The 17,557-nt window shown below is 31.9% G+C and overlaps 1 protein-coding gene across 3 annotated transcripts in view; it reads left to right on the top strand.

Annotated features, from left to right (window-relative positions):
• Positions 1 to 17,557, top strand: part of LOC145266290 (disks large homolog 5-like) — a 317,592-nt gene that overhangs the window by 232,211 nt on the left and 67,824 nt on the right. For all 3 annotated transcript variants that reach the window (XM_080121835.1, XM_080121834.1, XM_080121836.1), the window contains 4 exons: positions 3,376 to 3,601; positions 6,005 to 6,119; positions 7,192 to 7,354; positions 14,347 to 14,449. In XM_080121835.1, coding sequence (XP_079977961.1) covers positions 3,376 to 3,601; positions 6,005 to 6,119; positions 7,192 to 7,354; positions 14,347 to 14,449 — 607 coding nt within the window. The remainder of the gene's footprint in view (positions 1 to 3,375; positions 3,602 to 6,004; positions 6,120 to 7,191; positions 7,355 to 14,346; positions 14,450 to 17,557) is intronic.

The raw sequence follows: 17,557 nt of genomic DNA, 5'->3' as shown, positions 1-17,557 counted from the left end.
ATCTTGTGAAGTAGGCCCTTATGCTATACCTTATTGAAGGCCTTTGATATGTCAAGAGCAATTGCCCTAGAGAGGAAGCCTTTGTCAAGAGATTCACTAATCCTATGAAATTTAACAGTTAGCACATCTGCTGTAAATCTAGCAGAACGGAAACCATATTGCATGTCACTAAGAAGGTTATTTTTGCTGAGGTGGTTGACTACTTCTCTATTTAATATGGATTCCAGCAGCTTACTCATGACACACAGGAGACTTATTGGTCTGTACTGAGAGGGAGATGACTTATCACCTGAATTCTTAAATACAGAGCATACTGATGAGGTTTTTCCAGGGTGTTGGGAAGCACTTTTCTTTAAGGCAACGCTTAAAGAGTTTTGTAAGTATGGGGGCAAGTTCTGGTTGAAGCTTTTTCAGCACAATGATTGGAATGCCGTCAGGGCCAGTTGCTTTACTGGAATCAAGGTTCTTGATTAGCTTGGTGACCTCACGCACAGATATTTGTATGTTGCAGAGTGTGTTGTCTGTTAAAGTTAAGCAATGTTGAGCCTGGGAAAATTATTGATCTTTTTTTTACTGGAAAACATATGATACATAACTACAGATGTAAAGAGTTTCATAAAAAAGTAAATAGGAAATAAATGAAATGAATGCAACAATTTTTGATTAATCAAAAACAAAAAATGGTTGTAAACATGAAAATATAGTAAAATCACGAACAGGAACAACTAATGGACAAGTATAGGTTAAAATTTGAAATCAATGTTTTTTATATTTATCTTAGAAATTATCTTGTTAGTGCTCTGGGAAAAACCTTTGCCCTGCTCAGGGACTCCATGATGTCTTGAAGTTTGAGAAACCCTGGTTTAGTCTATTCTGTATGACAAACTAATTTATCTTCCTTGTTTTGTTAATGTTTCCTATTTTAAATTAGAAAATGGCGAATCGTTTTTTTTTGTTGTTTTTTTTGTTTATTTTTTGTAAAAACTAGTTCTAACAGATCTGTGTAATCATTTTTTTTAATAATTAAAATTTTTTTACTAATTTTGACATATGTAAGTATATGCTAATGACAAACTGATTTATCTCTCTTGTTTTGTTAATGTTTTCTATTTCAAATTTGAAAATGATGGATTAACTGTTTTTTTTTTTCTTTGCAAAAACTAATTCTAGCAGATTTATACGATCATTTTTCATAATTTTAAAAATATTTTACTAATTTAGTCATGACATGTAAGTACATGCTAATGACAAACTGACTTATCTCCTTTATTTCAATTAAATTCTGTCATTTCAAATCAGAAAATGGCAGATTAAGAATAGGTATGTTCAGTATTTAGCAGAGACACCAACAAACGAAAAAAAAAAAAAAATGGTAAAAAAATGCAAATTCATAATAAATAAATAAATGTTACCAAAGGCAAAATAAATTAGGTTTTACCTACCTGGATGAATTTGTTTTTTCTTTTGTTTTTTTAACATATTTTAAAGCTTTTATTCGGTTTGAAAAAAAAACTACTACCGACAATCACATGGCCAACCCAGAACGTGCTGTCTTTGTCGTGTCAATAATGTCTCAAATGTTTAAAAATAAACAAAATACTGCTAGAGATTCAATCAGTAAATGTCACGGTGACATTTGATCAGTGTTCAGGGTGACAAGAAAGTTCTTTCGGTTTTTAACTTTTAAATTCAGATGAACATAAGCATCAGCAAAATGCAAAATCAACACATTTTTGCCAACACAAAATGTGTATTTATGCCAATAATGTAAAAATCTTGTGTTCTGGTGGCGATGAAGTCATTTTTGATATTGCTTAGGTTTTTGAAGCATTGTTCATGCAGAAAGTTGAGATTCTGAAAAAAGTGGTAGTTGGTAGTTGAAAGGTCTGGAGAGCATAGCGGACGAGGCAGTTTCGTAACCCAGTTCAACTTCTGCAGGGTTGGTTTAGCAACATGCAGTTGGGCATAGTCGTGGAGGAGAATTGGGTATTTTCTGTTGACTAATGTTGGGTGTTGTTGTTGAAGTTTCTGATACATTTCATCCATTTGTTGACAGTGGTTCCTGGGACAAATTTTTTGTTGATATCACAAGCTGTTTCAGCAGCTTTTCAGCCTAGCTTGAATTAAAATAAAAAAATTGTGCAAATTTGCTTTTTCTCCATCTTGTATTCAACATTCTGAAAAAAAGACAATTGTTTTAAAACGATTGTAATTTAAATGATTAGATAGAACGAAAAATACTCTTTAAAATGATATATAAAGTAAAGATATTATAATGAAAACTTATTTCAAAATACATCATTTGAAATCAAAGTTAAAAATACCGCAAGAACTTTCTTCTCAACCTAATTATCTCTAATAATGACATGTACATAATAGTTTTTACCGAAAATATATTATTTTGATTTTTTTAGATATCTACTTACAATACATAAGTGGCCAAGAGACATTGAGCAGTCGCAAGTCATTTATCATCAGATATAGCACCCGTCACCTGTTATTTTGCAATTGTCAAAACAAATGCAAATTCATAAAAAATAAATGTAGCTTGTTGACGACTGGTGACAAAGGTCGACGTCCTCCGTTCTCTTTTTTCTTCTCTTTATCCGTTTAACTCACATTCATTTGTTTATATTGACACACCTTCACAATTGTCAACTAAAAGTCACATTCCAAATGGTTGTTTACATTTTAGAAAATTTGGTCATCTGAAGAATGTTGAATTTCAAATCTTTTCTACATTCCTTCCAATGTTATGATTTCTGATGACATTTCTTGGTTTGAAGACTTGTCAACAATATTTGCGTGTGTGCACCCAGTTCCATATATGCGTGTGTGTACAACCAGCAATAATTCGGGCTTTGCCCAGAATAATATGCAACAATCCTCTTGCAGTATTGTTCATCTCTTTAATGCAAACTTTGTCGTATCAACTACGGTATGATAAAACGCAAGATAAATTAATCTTCCACATAGCTGGATAAATTTTTTGTGTTTTTAACATATTTTAAAGCTTTTATTCAGTTTGAAAAAGAACTAATGCTGAGTTGGTAAGTTAAACTGACAATCACATGTCATCTTCAGAGTGTCAATAATGTCTCAAAAATCCAAAAATAAACAAAATACTGATAGAAATTCACCGAATAAATGTCACGGTGACACTTAATTATTGTTTGTAATTTTTGGAATCTTTACTGATTTCGACATGTTTAGTGTTTTTACTTAAAATTTGATTTTTTTTTAAATGTCTACTTACAATGCAGAAGTGCCCAAGAGACATTGGACAGTCGCAAGTTATTTTTCATCAGATCTCGTTTCTGTCACCTGTTATTTTGCAATTTTGATGAAATTTAAGAATGACTTTCTCTATTTCAGACAAGCAGCAACACTGTGGATCGCGGCACCCCGACCCTCAGCGAAGATTTTCCATACAACCGGCTCCACCCTCGTCACCCACTCCACTCTTCTCGAGATGTCCAAGAACTTAACGGTTGTTCTACATTTCCAAAACATGGCCATGATCGGATTCGTATCCCGTCCAACACGAGCGTTGCAACGAAATCTTCCGCCGGTCGAATATCGACAAGTTCAGCCGAAGTTGGTGAGTCGAATAATAGAAATTGCATTTTTTTTTAATCTTATGCAGGTTTTGTATTGTCTGAAGGATCTCCCCCTCCCCCCAAAAAGTGGTTTGTTTTGCTAATCCTTCTACAAAGTACAAGGGTTTGTCCCAAAATCTTGTTAATCTGACCAAAAAGGGTGGTCCAAAATCTTGGTGGTCTGAAAAAAATAGTTCACAACAAAATGTTGTCTGTCTACAACCACTGCATACTACATTCTTTTTTTCCTCTGTAGAATTGAAATCAATTTATTTTCAAGAACTTCCCATCTGTAGAACGCAATACTGTGTGGCTGTAGTGTTTTCAAGTCCAATGTTAATAAATACTTGTTGACCCCTTCACCTAAGTAATCAAAGTTTTCAATCCTGTTACCATATGCTGTAGTTCTATTGCTTTTACCGAGTTGTCGATTTTCTTCATAAATCGTGTGCCAAAATATGCAGCAGATATATATAACAGGCACTAACAATTTTGTGTATATAAAAAAGTGACAATTTATTCTCTCCAAAATACTTGCACGGTATGCTATGGAGGGTGAGAGAGATGTTCAGTGGCAGGTGGCTTGTTGACGACTGGTGACAAAGGTCGGCTTCCTCTGCTATCTTTTTTCTTCTCTCTCTCTGTTTAATCTATATCATTTGTTTATGTTGACATATCTTCACAGTTGTCAAATCAAAGCCACATTCCAAATGGGTGTATACATTTTCGGAAACTTGGGCATCTAAAGAACGTTGAATTTCAAAGCCTTTGTACATTCTTTCCAATGTTATGATTCTTACATGAAAGGGCCGTCCCCTTCGCATGTAAGTAAGAAGACATACTAGATAAGTGAAAATGATATTAGGAAAAGGCTAGAATCGAACCCTGTAGGCAAGTGGATATAGGAACTCTTAGGAATGCAGGCCATTGTTAATTCTATTAGAATCGCTAAGTATTAATTATGTCGGAAAAAGAGTCGTTTGTCTGTTCTTTTAGAAATCTGGATATTAAACATGTCTGTTAAATGAATGCACAATGTGAGTTAAAATATATTGTTTAAAAATAGGTTATATATTAAACAATTAGAATTGAGGATTCTTTGTTTGTCAAAAGTGTGTTTGTACAGACATATGTAAAGCCACGTGAAAATTAGTCACGTTTGAAAACCACACTTCTGAAGTCATAAACAAAGAAGATTTCTCAATATAGGAATCTGTGGGTTAAGGAGTTAAGAGAGTTGATTAGGAGCAGATAATCAGAGAAGATCACACACAGTTCGAGAGTGAGAGCTCTTTAGAGGCGAAGGGAGAAGAGTGGACCATGTAGTTGAAAAGGCTTGAGTTCCTGACATCACCAATCGGCCGGTTGAGAAATAAAGATATCATCTATATTTTGTAAGTGTTGTCTTTGTGTCGCGTTTCCACCAACGTGAAAGGTAAATGTGTTTTATGATCTTATAACCCCCTTGCAAGTATTATGTGCCTCCTCCTCCATCATAAGTGAAGTATTTTCTCTCCTCTATATTTATCATCACAATTGTCATGATGTTCAAATAACGGTTAGAACTGTCTCTCCCTCATCCCCATAATCGTTATTCGTGTATTATATATCCTTCAATATAAACTCCCGTCATTAAATATGTACCTGCTACACAACATGATTTCTGATGACATTTCTTGGTCTGAAAACTTGTCAACAATATTGCGTGTGTGCACCCAGCTCCATATATGCGTGCGTGTACAATCAGTAATAATTTCGACTTTGCCCAGAATAATATGCAACAATCCTCTCACAATATTGTTCATCTCTTTAATGCGAACTTTGTCGTATCAACTACGGTATGATAAAATGCAGGATAAATTAATCTTCCACATACCTGGATAAATTTTTTGTGTTTTTAACATATTTTAAAGCTTTTATTCAGTTTGAAAAAGAACGAATGCTGAGTTGGCAATCACATGTCATCTTCAGAGTGTCAATAATGTCTCAAAAATCCAAAAATAAACAAAATACTGATAGAAATTTACCGAATAAATGTCACGGTGACACTTAATTATTGTTTGCAATTTTTGGAATCTTTACTAATGCTTAGTGTTTTTTTCGACATGTTTAGTGTTTTTACTTAAAATGCATTATTTTAATTTTTTTTTTTTTTTTGTCATATCAACTAGGGTATGATTCTAAACACGGTCTTTTCAGTTGCTAATGTACCTATTTACTATGCCTCCCCACGGGACAGAGTTAGACACCAGGGTCGTTTTTTAACGTGGAGAAAAGGTACAAAAATAAAAATTGTCTCAGTCGTGAAGGATTTCTCCTCCACCGAAAGAGAACAAGAAATAGAAGTGCAGCATCTGAAGAACATGCGGCAAATTGTTAAATTGAAATGTTTTGCTCTCTTCCAGTATCTGAACGCAGCAGTCCAATGTCACCTATTATTTTTCCGATAGAACGCACCTCGACACCGTCCATGTTGATACCTCCTCCAAATCTCTGGGTGAAACTGAAGCCGGGGAAAACGTAAGATCCATCATGTTTCTTTCATCTGAATTCACAACTAATAACAAAATAACACTCAACTAGCTATAACCGCTATAAACAATTTCTCTCACTCTTTATCCATGACTAAATCTAAACGCAGATTCCATGAAGAAAGCTTTAGAACTGCCTCCCTGTGGAACACTGCCCTGCTTCCCGGTTGAATACAACATGGTAGCCTTTAAGTCCAATGTAAATAAATTCTTGTTGAGCCGTCCCTATAAATAATCAAATTCTATCCAATTCACACCATTAACGATTACTACACTACCACCTTACATTCATTAACACTTATTCTTGAGTGGCCTTCGGGCCTTGATAAGTGGTGACTCCCAAGTAAAAAAAAAAAAAAAAAAAAAATTGATTAGACATAAATAGACTTTGATCAAAAATCATCATACCTGACGATGAGTAAGCAATAATTTCAAAGATTAGATTGGAAAATCATTGAAAAATTGCCATTTTTGGGCAAAGAATTCGAAATGTAAATAATTTATTTAATAAAAAAAAAACTGAATCAAATACAAAGAAAATGCAGATAAGAAAACATTTATAGATAAAAACAACAAAAGCAATACAAATTACAAAACATCTTTTATTTGTATTTAACTTTTTTTTTATCGTCTAATATCTTTTAAAATCTATTTGGTATGAATATTTCAAAGTATTATATAAATAAGAAAGTATACATTTTGTTAAATTGATGTAAAATTTTCAGTTTTTAAAAAATAGTCCCCCACCCCCCACCCTTTGTTATGATTGGAACTCTCCGGGTTTTTTTTTGGTTTTTTTTTTTGCAAAACCCAATTTCTGCATATACTGACTTGCAATACTATTTTGAGCCCCAGTTTTATTCAGTGTTTGTTATTAAATGTTCTTTTATGGTCGTAATATTTGATTTTAAAATCTAGGGAGGCCATACCCATGTAGTATTTCTTGTTATTCGGGCTTTCTTTGGCAAATACTGGTAAACAAATGCTATTTGTCAGACATTTATTTTGTAGTGAACCAAGTGCACATATATATATATATGTAAACATATTTCTGTTTTCAGGCCAAATATTGGTGATACACGACATATAAACATTGAGATGACTTCTGAACCTGTTGGTTTCAAAATTGATTCGGCGACAGAAGGTGGGATTTTTGTATCGTCTGTGAGCGAGAATAGTTTGGCAAGTGAACATGGCCTTTTTGTTGGGGATCAATTGCTGGAGGTGAGAAAGCGTTCACATTTTGTCAGTTTTACTTTTTTTTTTTTTTTTTTTTTGTTGTACTTGTGCATTTGTTATTTTGTTTTCAGTTTTGGAGAACTCTTTTTAAAACAGGTGGAGACAAATCAAGAAACCTTATCTGAAAATGTCTGAGTTTCACATTTTTAGGCAAAAACAAAACAAATACACTAAAATAAAATATGTATGAAATACGTTTGAAAGCTAAATTACAATGCAGTATTATGAAAATAAACAAATATTTACTTGTTAAAAATTAATATTTCCATGCTATACACCTGTGCTGTTCTCGCCAAAATGCTAATTGACATCTTGCTCAGACAGCCAGATAAACTCAGATGCACAAAGAAAAAAAACAAGCACATTCCAATTAAGAAAAATACAACATTTATTCCTCAGTGAATCAGGTAAAAATCTGAAAGAAATTAGAAAATAAAGGAGAGTGAGTTCTACTGCGATGAAGAAGAAAAGAAAAAATACTAAATAAAATAGAAAATAAATAATAAACAAACATTAAGGAAAAACTGCAAGGAAGGCAAAACGTTCACGGTCAACTGACAGATTAAATGCTTCCAAATTCCCTTCAATGCCAATAGTCTATTGCATAAAGGGAACAGGAATGCTATAGCAAGAATCAGCTTGCTTCAAGAAATTAGTGGCAGTCTAAATAAACCTAATTGCGAGGAAATATAGCAAGCATATTTTCCTATGAATGAAAGAAAGTAGAGAAAATTCACTTCAACAAAACACTGGAGAAATTAAAATAGAAATGTACCCAGTTATTTGACCGGCATAAGGCAGCGTGGAATAACTACATCCATCTACATTGGCTGGCCAGAGTGGAAAGAGCGTGCTTACTTGAAAAACCCGCTAATATTGCCAAGTCTCGTCGTAATTATGTCAACGAGAATGGATAAAAAATGTATTACGAATGAAAAAATAAGTACAAGAATGCTAAGGGTTGTATATTGGAGATTTAGGCGCAAAGGAGGAGAGAAAAGGAAAAATATAGAAAAATTAAAAAACAAAAATAAATAAAATAACGTCGCAGCAAAATGAGAGTTACATATAAACATGTGACACGGTGACAAGTAAATAAGTAACGTCACGAAAACATCTTCAGAATTTTATACTTTTTTTTTCCTCATCATGATGTTAAATCAAAAAAAAAAAACAATTAGTAAAGAGTTTGAAATGCCAGAAGAGAATGCTTGTCATGCGTGATATGGAAGTCAGTTGTAATTTGACTTTCAAACGTATTTCATACATATTTTATTTTAAAATTCAATTAACGCTTCTATCACAGAAAACACAACTGAATTCCAAATGCACTAAAGTAATACAATAACATAAAATAAATCATTATGTGAACATTTATTGAATTAATATAAAATTGAGAAAATTTATCTCAAACAAAGCATATTGACATGGATGTGTAAGTGGCTACTGTGATAAAGGCCATATTTATAGGGAACAATATATGATTGTGTCAATCTACAGTGATTTCCTTAACCCTTTAGCTGCTGACTTGTAACTGTTCCAAATTGGACACTGCCTTCAACTGGACTCTCGTCGATCATAGCAAACCCAAGACTGTCTGCAAAACTAAAGTATAAATCGCTACTGTGATAGAGGTCAGATTTATAGGGAACAATATATAGTTGTTAGTTTACAGTGATTTTTCTTCTCAGCCTGATCTACTATTGCTCGGGTTCAGCTCTCGACTGGCTTCAACTCCAACCTCTTTGATCTCTCTCATGGGACCTCTTGATGTAAAGAGTTAACAAGAATGAAAGATGCTTATGTAGCATTAATCTTAAAAAGACCAAGATTATAGTTAGGATGAAAACAGTCAGCAGGAAGAGAGTTCCACAACATTATAGTTCTTGCAACAAAGCTGCTGAATTAAAAAGCTGTATTACAATGAGGTATCTAAACAGCAAATTGATGGAGACCACTAGACCAACGAGTCAAACGAGCTGGAACAAAGGAAGCTGGAAAAAAATCAGGCAATTCTGAAGAACACATGCCATAAGAGTATTTATAGAAAAGACTGAGACTAGCAACATCATGTCTGTGAAAGAGAAGAAAAGTTGGAGTCAATTAAATTACAGATGTGTTTCTGCACTTTATCAAGAACTTCCAAATATGACAACAATACTCTATATATGGTCTGACAATAGATTTGTAGAGATAGCTAATAGCCTCAGGTGTGATAAGGTGTTTGGATTGATAAAGAAAACTGCCTTCAAGAGAAGCAGAAAGCGTTCAATCAAATTACGTTTCTGCATTTCATGGTAATTTCTCTCTCTACTTTTATATAAAAGTCACTTTTTGTGTGTGTGTGTTTGTGTGTGTTCCCTCCTCATAGGCTCAGTCGTTTCAGAACCTATCTTTTGCAAATTTCACATGAAGCTAATTTATATATCTGGCAGTGTTCTTAGATATGTTTTGCACAGAAATTCATGCGATAAGTATCGAAAATCGAAAAAACATCCGCGCTTAAAAATAGTCTATTTCTCTTATAGATAAAAAAAATTTTTACAGGAAAATATTTTACGTTAAACCGCACAAGGTTACACCGATGCAACATAAAATATTCCCCTGTAAAAATTTTTAATCTATAAGAGAAGAAAGACTATTTTTAAGATCGTTAAACCTAAATATCAGCTGACATGATATTGTAAACAAACACGGACGGAATTTGACGAACGACATTTTCATTATTATTTAAAAATTTTTTTTGGCGAATTAGTTCGCCGGACAAATTATTCCTCGTAATAAATAATATTCAATAGAGGTTTGATTCTATAATATATACGCAATCCGTATAAATTAAAATATCATGTTTAAACGTATTAGGCGTCCGGCTAGTAAACAATAAAATGTTTCTTTGAATGGATGAATAAAGCAAACAAAAAAATGTCGACAAGTTGAAACGTAAAATGGTTATTTCAACTTGTATTAGTTTTGCACATGCATAAAATTAATCATAGCTAAAAGTGGTTTAATTTTAAATTAACGGACGGAATTTGATGAACAACATTATCATTATTATAATTTGATGAACAACATTATCATTATTATAATTTGATGAACAACATTATCATTATTATAATTTGATGAACAACATTATCATTATTATAATTTGATGAACAACATTATCATTATTATAATTTGATGAACAACATTATCATTATTATTTTTTGATGAACAACATTATCATTATTATTTTTTGATGAACAACATTATCATTATTATAATTTGATGAACAACATTATCATTATTATAATTTGATGAACAACATTATCATTATTATTTTTTGATGAACAACATTATCATTATTATTTTTTGATGAACAACATTATCATTATTATTTTTTGATGAACAACATTATCATTATTATTTTTTGATGAACAACATTATCATTATTATTTTTTGATGAACAACATTATCATTATTATAATTTGATGAACAACATTATCATTATTATAATTTGATGAACAACATTATCATTATTATTTTTTGATGAACAACATTATCATTATTATTTTTTGATGAACAACATTATCATTATTATTTTTTGATGAACAACATTATCATTATTATTTTTTGATGAACAACATTTTCATTATTATAATTTGATGAACAACATTATCATTATTATAATTTGATGAACAACATTATCATTATTATTTTTTGATGAACAACATTATCATTATTATTTTTTGATGAACAACATTATCATTATTATTTTTTGATGAACAACATTATCATTATTATTTTTTGATGAACAACATTTTCATTATTATAATTTGATGAACAACATTATCATTATTATAATTTGATGAACAACATTATCATTATTATAATTTGATGAACAACATTATCATTATTATAATTTGATGAACAACATTATCATTATTATTTTTTGATGAACAACATTATCATTATTATTTTTTGATGAACAACATTTTCATTATTATAATTTGATGAACAACATTTTCATTATTATAATTTGATGAACAACATTATCATTATTATAATTTGATGAACAACATTATCATTATTATAATTTGATGAACAACATTATCATTATTATAATTTGATGAACAACATTATCATTATTATTTTTTGATGAACAACATTATCATTATTATTTTTTGATGAACAACATTTTCATTATTATAATTTGATGAACAACATTATCATTATTATAATTTGATGAACAACATTATCATTATTATAATTTGATGAACAACATTATCATTATTATAATTTGATGAACAACATTATCATTATTATTTTTTGATGAACAACATTATCATTATTATTTTTTGATGAACAACATTATCATTATTATTTTTTGATGAACAACATTTTCATTATTATAATTTGATGAACAACATTATCATTATTATAATTTGATGAACATTATCATTATTATAATTTGATGAACAACATTATCATTATTATTTTTTGATGAACAACATTATCATTATTATTTTTTGATGAACAACATTATCATTATTATTTTTTGATGAACAACATTATCATTATTATTTTTTGATGAACAACATTATCATTATTATTTTTTGATGAACAACATTATCATTATTATTTTTTGATGAACAACATTTTCATTATTATAATTTGATGAACAACATTATCATTATTATAATTTGATGAACAACATTATCATTATTATTTTTTGATGAACAACATTATCATTATTATTTTTTGATGAACAACATTATCATTATTATTTTTTGATGAACAACATTATCATTATTATTTTTTGATGAACAACATTTTCATTATTATAATTTGATGAACAACATTATCATTATTATAATTTGATGAACAACATTATCATTATTATAATTTGATGAACAACATTATCATTATTATAATTTGATGAACAACATTATCATTATTATTTTTTGATGAACAACATTATCATTATTTTTTGATGAACAACATTTTCATTATTATAATTTGATGAACAACATTTTCATTATTATAATTTGATGAACAACATTATCATTATTATAATTTGATGAACAACATTATCATTATTATAATTTGATGAACAACATTATCATTATTATAATTTGATGAACAACATTATCATTATTATTTTTTGATGAACAACATTATCATTATTATTTTTTGATGAACAACATTTTCATTATTATAATTTGATGAACAACATTATCATTATTATAATTTGATGAACAACATTATCATTATTATAATTTGATGAACAACATTATCATTATTATAATTTGATGAACAACATTATCATTATTATTTTTTGATGAACAACATTATCATTATTATTTTTTGATGAACAACATTATCATTATTATTTTTTGATGAACAACATTTTCATTATTATAATTTGATGAACAACATTATCATTATTATAATTTGATGAACATTATCATTATTATAATTTGATGAACAACATTATCATTATTATTTTTTGATGAACAACATTATCATTATTATTTTTTGATGAACAACATTATCATTATTATTTTTTGATGAACAACATTATCATTATTATTTTTTGATGAACAACATTATCATTATTATTTTTTGATGAACAACATTATCATTATTATAATTTGATGAACAACATTATCATTATTATTTTTTGATGAACAACATTATCATTATTATAATTTGATGAACAACATTATCATTATTATAATTTGATGAACAACATTTTCATTATTATTTAAAAAATTTTTTTTGCGAATTAGTTCTCCGGCCAAATTATTCCTCGTAATAAATAAAAATCAAACGAGGATTGATTCTATAATAATACATATGCAATCTGCATGAATTAAAATATCATGTGTAAGCATATTGTACATACCTGGCGTCCAGCTAAAACATTCTAAAATGGAGTACTGTTGCCACATCTGAAAAGGAGCCACTCCAAGCCCCTATCTTGCCTCGACAGAGTTCAAAATCGACTTTGAAATCTGATAGGTGATCCTTTTTTCTTCTTCTTGCAACCTCTTTCTGACGAAAAAGATGTTGTGAGCCTGTCTATGCTCTTTTGTTATTTTTATAGTAAGTGCTCATCTGAGCTTCAATGTACGGTGGCCCTCCTTGCCAAATTTTCACAAAAAGCATTTGTTGAGCTACAACCACTACAAAAAGTGCTTTGTACAACTGGGCAATGCTAGGCATCCAGTTAGTTTTTTTCAATCAAATTACAGTTACGTTTTTTTTTTTTTTTTTTTTTTTTTTTTTTACACGGTGGTCACCACTTATCAAGGCCCGGAAGCCACTCATGGATAAGGGTTATTGCAAGTATATTACGTTAGTGTGGAGATTTGATGAAGTGTTTACTTAAGGGGGCGGTTCATTAGGAATTTGTTAACGTTGGACTTGAAGACATCCAGGTTGTAGTCAGGTGGGAAGCAGGCATACAGAACAGAGTTCCACAGGCGTGCAGTTCTAAGAAAGAAGCTTTGTTCATGTAATCCACGTTTTAATTTTTTGATTTAGGCACAGATAAAGAGTGGGGGAAATTTTTCACAGTGGATTCAGCTAGACGAGTGTTTTTCGTGAAAGATTGGCGGGGGGGGGGATCAGAAATTGGAGTTCAGACGAGCACCTGCCATGGAAATAACGATAAAACAAGGATAGGCTCGCAACGTCTCTTCTGTGGGAGAGAGGTTGCAGGGTAGAGAAAAGGGCATCCCCCACTAAGCCACAAAGTCTATTTTTCACTCTGTCAAGGCAGGATAGGCTGTTTTTAGCAGCTCCTGCCCAGATATGGCAGCAGTATTCCATCCTTGGACGTACTTGGCTTTTATATAGATAGAGAATTGCATCAGTAGTTTCATGGAAATTTTTTTCATAAATTTAATTTTTTTAATTAAATTTATGAAAAAAAATTTCAACTTCTTGTTTAAATTTTTTCATAAATTTAATTTTCTTGTTTAATCTTTCAGGTTTGTGGAATTAATATGCGGATCGCGACGTACGAATTGGCTGCCAGTGTTCTGCGGCAATGCCGGGAAAGCCTCACGATGCTTGTACAGTATAACTTTTCGAGTAAGTATTTATCTACGTTTTACTAACACTGGCGTTAATTGCACTTTTGCTTTCTCTGCCAGCATCTCTTATGCTAAAGATGAGTCAACGTTGAGCTGAGAATAAATAAAGAATAAACCATAAAAAAAATGGCAATGGTACAAACCCTATATAGGTTTAACCAGCTTCCTCCAAAGGAGGAAGATCCATGGGAGTATGAAAGTCACAAGCAGTCCCTAGTCGTATTTAATCCCCATTAGGGGAGATGATAACGTTAGGATTTTGCAACTCTTGCAAAAAATGATTTACATGAAATACATTAGGATGAAATTCTTGGCACTTATCCAGTTTTACCCCATTATTAAAATGTTATAATCGCACAAGATCTTATCGGTTAAGTAAAAAAAATAAATAAAAAAGTCGGTTCCGAAATTTATGCAGATGATATTTTTGTTTCTAAAAAATCAAATCCCTCTTGAATGTAAACTAATTCTTGAAAAAGAAAAATGTTCCAAATAAAAAAAATGGCAGATATTTTCTCAAAGATGTTATAGTATTTCCTCTTTTTGAATCTCTTCCTAACACTTTGTGGCGTCTTAAATAGTTTTCTGAACACTAATGTTCACATCTTGATCATTTGTCGAAGCCATGTTTGTTAGTTGATTGATCAATTCATCTCACAATCTGTTCTGAGCCACAACTTGCCTTGAACTCCCCTCCCCTAAACTGGGAAAAAAGGCTTCCTTCAGTCTTGACAGACTATGGATACCCACGGTAAGGGTACCTGTGCATGAAATTTTTGTGGCAAGAGTTGCACAATCTCCAACCATACCTCTCCTTTCGACATTGTTGAATACCAGTGGCAAGTGGAGGTTCAGAATGACTGGAAACAATGCTGAGATAAATGGAAAGCACATACAATGCCTAGAATTCCCAAATGGTCACCCAAGCTCAACGTTGCCAAACTGTAAACTGTCATCAACAGTCACAAACTCAAGACTGTCTGTAAACCATAAACTCTTGCAAAACCCACTCCCAAAACACTGCATAAATTAACTCTAAATATATTAGCCTCTATGTTCACTCTTTTGCCACAGTAATCGCCACCTTGATTAACAATCCTATTTTCAAACACGTTTGTGTGCCTTGGTGAGCAATCCTTCCCCATTATCTTTCTATTAACCTCACTTCCTATAATCTTTGTCTTGATGATCAACTTATTTCCTCTTTTTGTTGTAGTTTTTATTCTTTTTTTTTACTTTCTTACACATTGGGGATGGATGTCGATAGTATCACACACAATCAACTATTTCCTCTTTTTGAATCACTTCTTAACACTTTGTGGAGTCTCAGATAGATCAGGAATATCCATGTTGTATCTAGCAAGATTAGCTGTTTTCAGATCTTCATTAATTGATTCTTTCATATCAAGAAGTGTTCTTATGTTCCAGGTAGCAATATTTAATTAATTTTTTGTAGCATAAATCTCATTTGTTTTTATTTTTTGTTTTTGTTTTTTGTTTCCCCTGCAGAAATGAAAAAATGTCGGCTGAAAGGAAGAACAGAAGAGTTTTAGGTCACCTTTTCTAGATCCCTCCCATGACCTGGGTGAGCAGTATTGTCCCTCGAAAGTACTGCTCAATCACAAAAGGCCCTATTGAAGCTAGTTCCTGTCCCACAAATGATGTTAAGATAAGTTTTAAGCAACCTGTGTGCAGAATTGCGATCATATACTTCGAACATGTTAGGTCTGTACATGTTGTCTGTACTCTGTTGTCACAAATTTATGAAAAAAAATCTCTGAGCATCCACAGTCGGGAGCCAATGACAAGCTGGTGATGGTATCAGCTGCAGGCTTTCCTGAGTTTCTTTCTCACAAAAGTGATAACTTGTCAAAAGATACATTTGACCACAAAGGTCAGACCACCACCAGCTGCCAAATATTGGACAGATGCATCAGGGATTTGGACAGGAAAACATATTGGAATCCTTTGAGATGAGTATTTTGTATATTTATTTATTTGTGGACCGTTATTCTCATCTTTATAGTTGTTGTTTCACCATGTTTCGGCCAACTTATCCTCTGGCCTTCTTCAGGTGGTTAACTGCAATGGGATAGAAATGCTGAGTCTTAGCTGTATCCTCAGTAATTACTGCCTTCCATAGTTGTAGTCGTCTCCTCACCATGTTTTGGCCAACTAATCTACTGGCCTGCTTTGGGTAGAATTGAAACCGCTATCTTTATAGAATGCTCACCTGGAACCGTAGATACTCAACACCTCTATCTGCTATGCCACTGGCCCCAAAGGGCAATCAGGATTGGTTTTTATGGTCTTATAAATCCAGTTTTGTGTTTTTATCTGGTCTTCTATTATCAGGTCTATATACTAAATGTTATTATATTTTACTTTTTTTTAATCCTTTGAGATGAATCCACAACTTATGAAGCCTTATCTCAGAAGATTACAAAAAATAAAAATAATATATAATACCATTCAGTACGCACCCGACAATGGAAGACCAGATAAGAACGCTAAACTGGATTTATAAGGTCATAAAATTCAACCTTGATTGACTTTTGGGGCCTGTGGTGCAGTGGATAAAGGCGTTGAATCTGTGGTTCGAGGTGAGTATTTTCTGCAGACAGTGGTTTCTATCCTACCCAAACAGGCTAGAGGATTAGTTGGTCAAAAATGTGGTAAGACAATAATAACTATGGCAGTAATTCCTAGGAATACATTTACAAGACTCAGCATTCCTATCTCGCCTGAAGAAGGCCAGAGGATGAGTTGGCTAAAACCTGGTGAAACAACAACTATGAGTATGGACGTGCCCCTTAACCCTCCAGGGTCGTGGGAGCGCTGCATTATTTCATGCAACGTGTCTTGGAGGTAAGAATAGTCTGGCGGTGCCCATCTCTCTCCTGGCTCTAGATAGGGATAAAAGTCTGCAAAAAAAAAAAATGAATCCACAATTTATGAAACCTCATCTCAAAGGATTGAAAAAAAGATATATAATAATGTGATATATTTCATAGATACTTAATCATGATGATACAAGATGATATGATACTCTGGTTGGTGTGTCGTGCCTCAGATATAGTGGCTACGGTCACCAGATAGCTGCCAG

This window comes from Euprymna scolopes, chromosome 41 (assembly GCF_053919585.1).
Source record: "Euprymna scolopes isolate OS-2025 chromosome 41, ASM5391958v1, whole genome shotgun sequence".
NCBI lineage: Eukaryota > Metazoa > Mollusca > Cephalopoda > Sepiida > Sepiolidae > Euprymna > Euprymna scolopes.
Note: the sequence above shows the minus strand (reverse complement) of the source record. Positions and strands in the feature narration are given on the sequence as shown.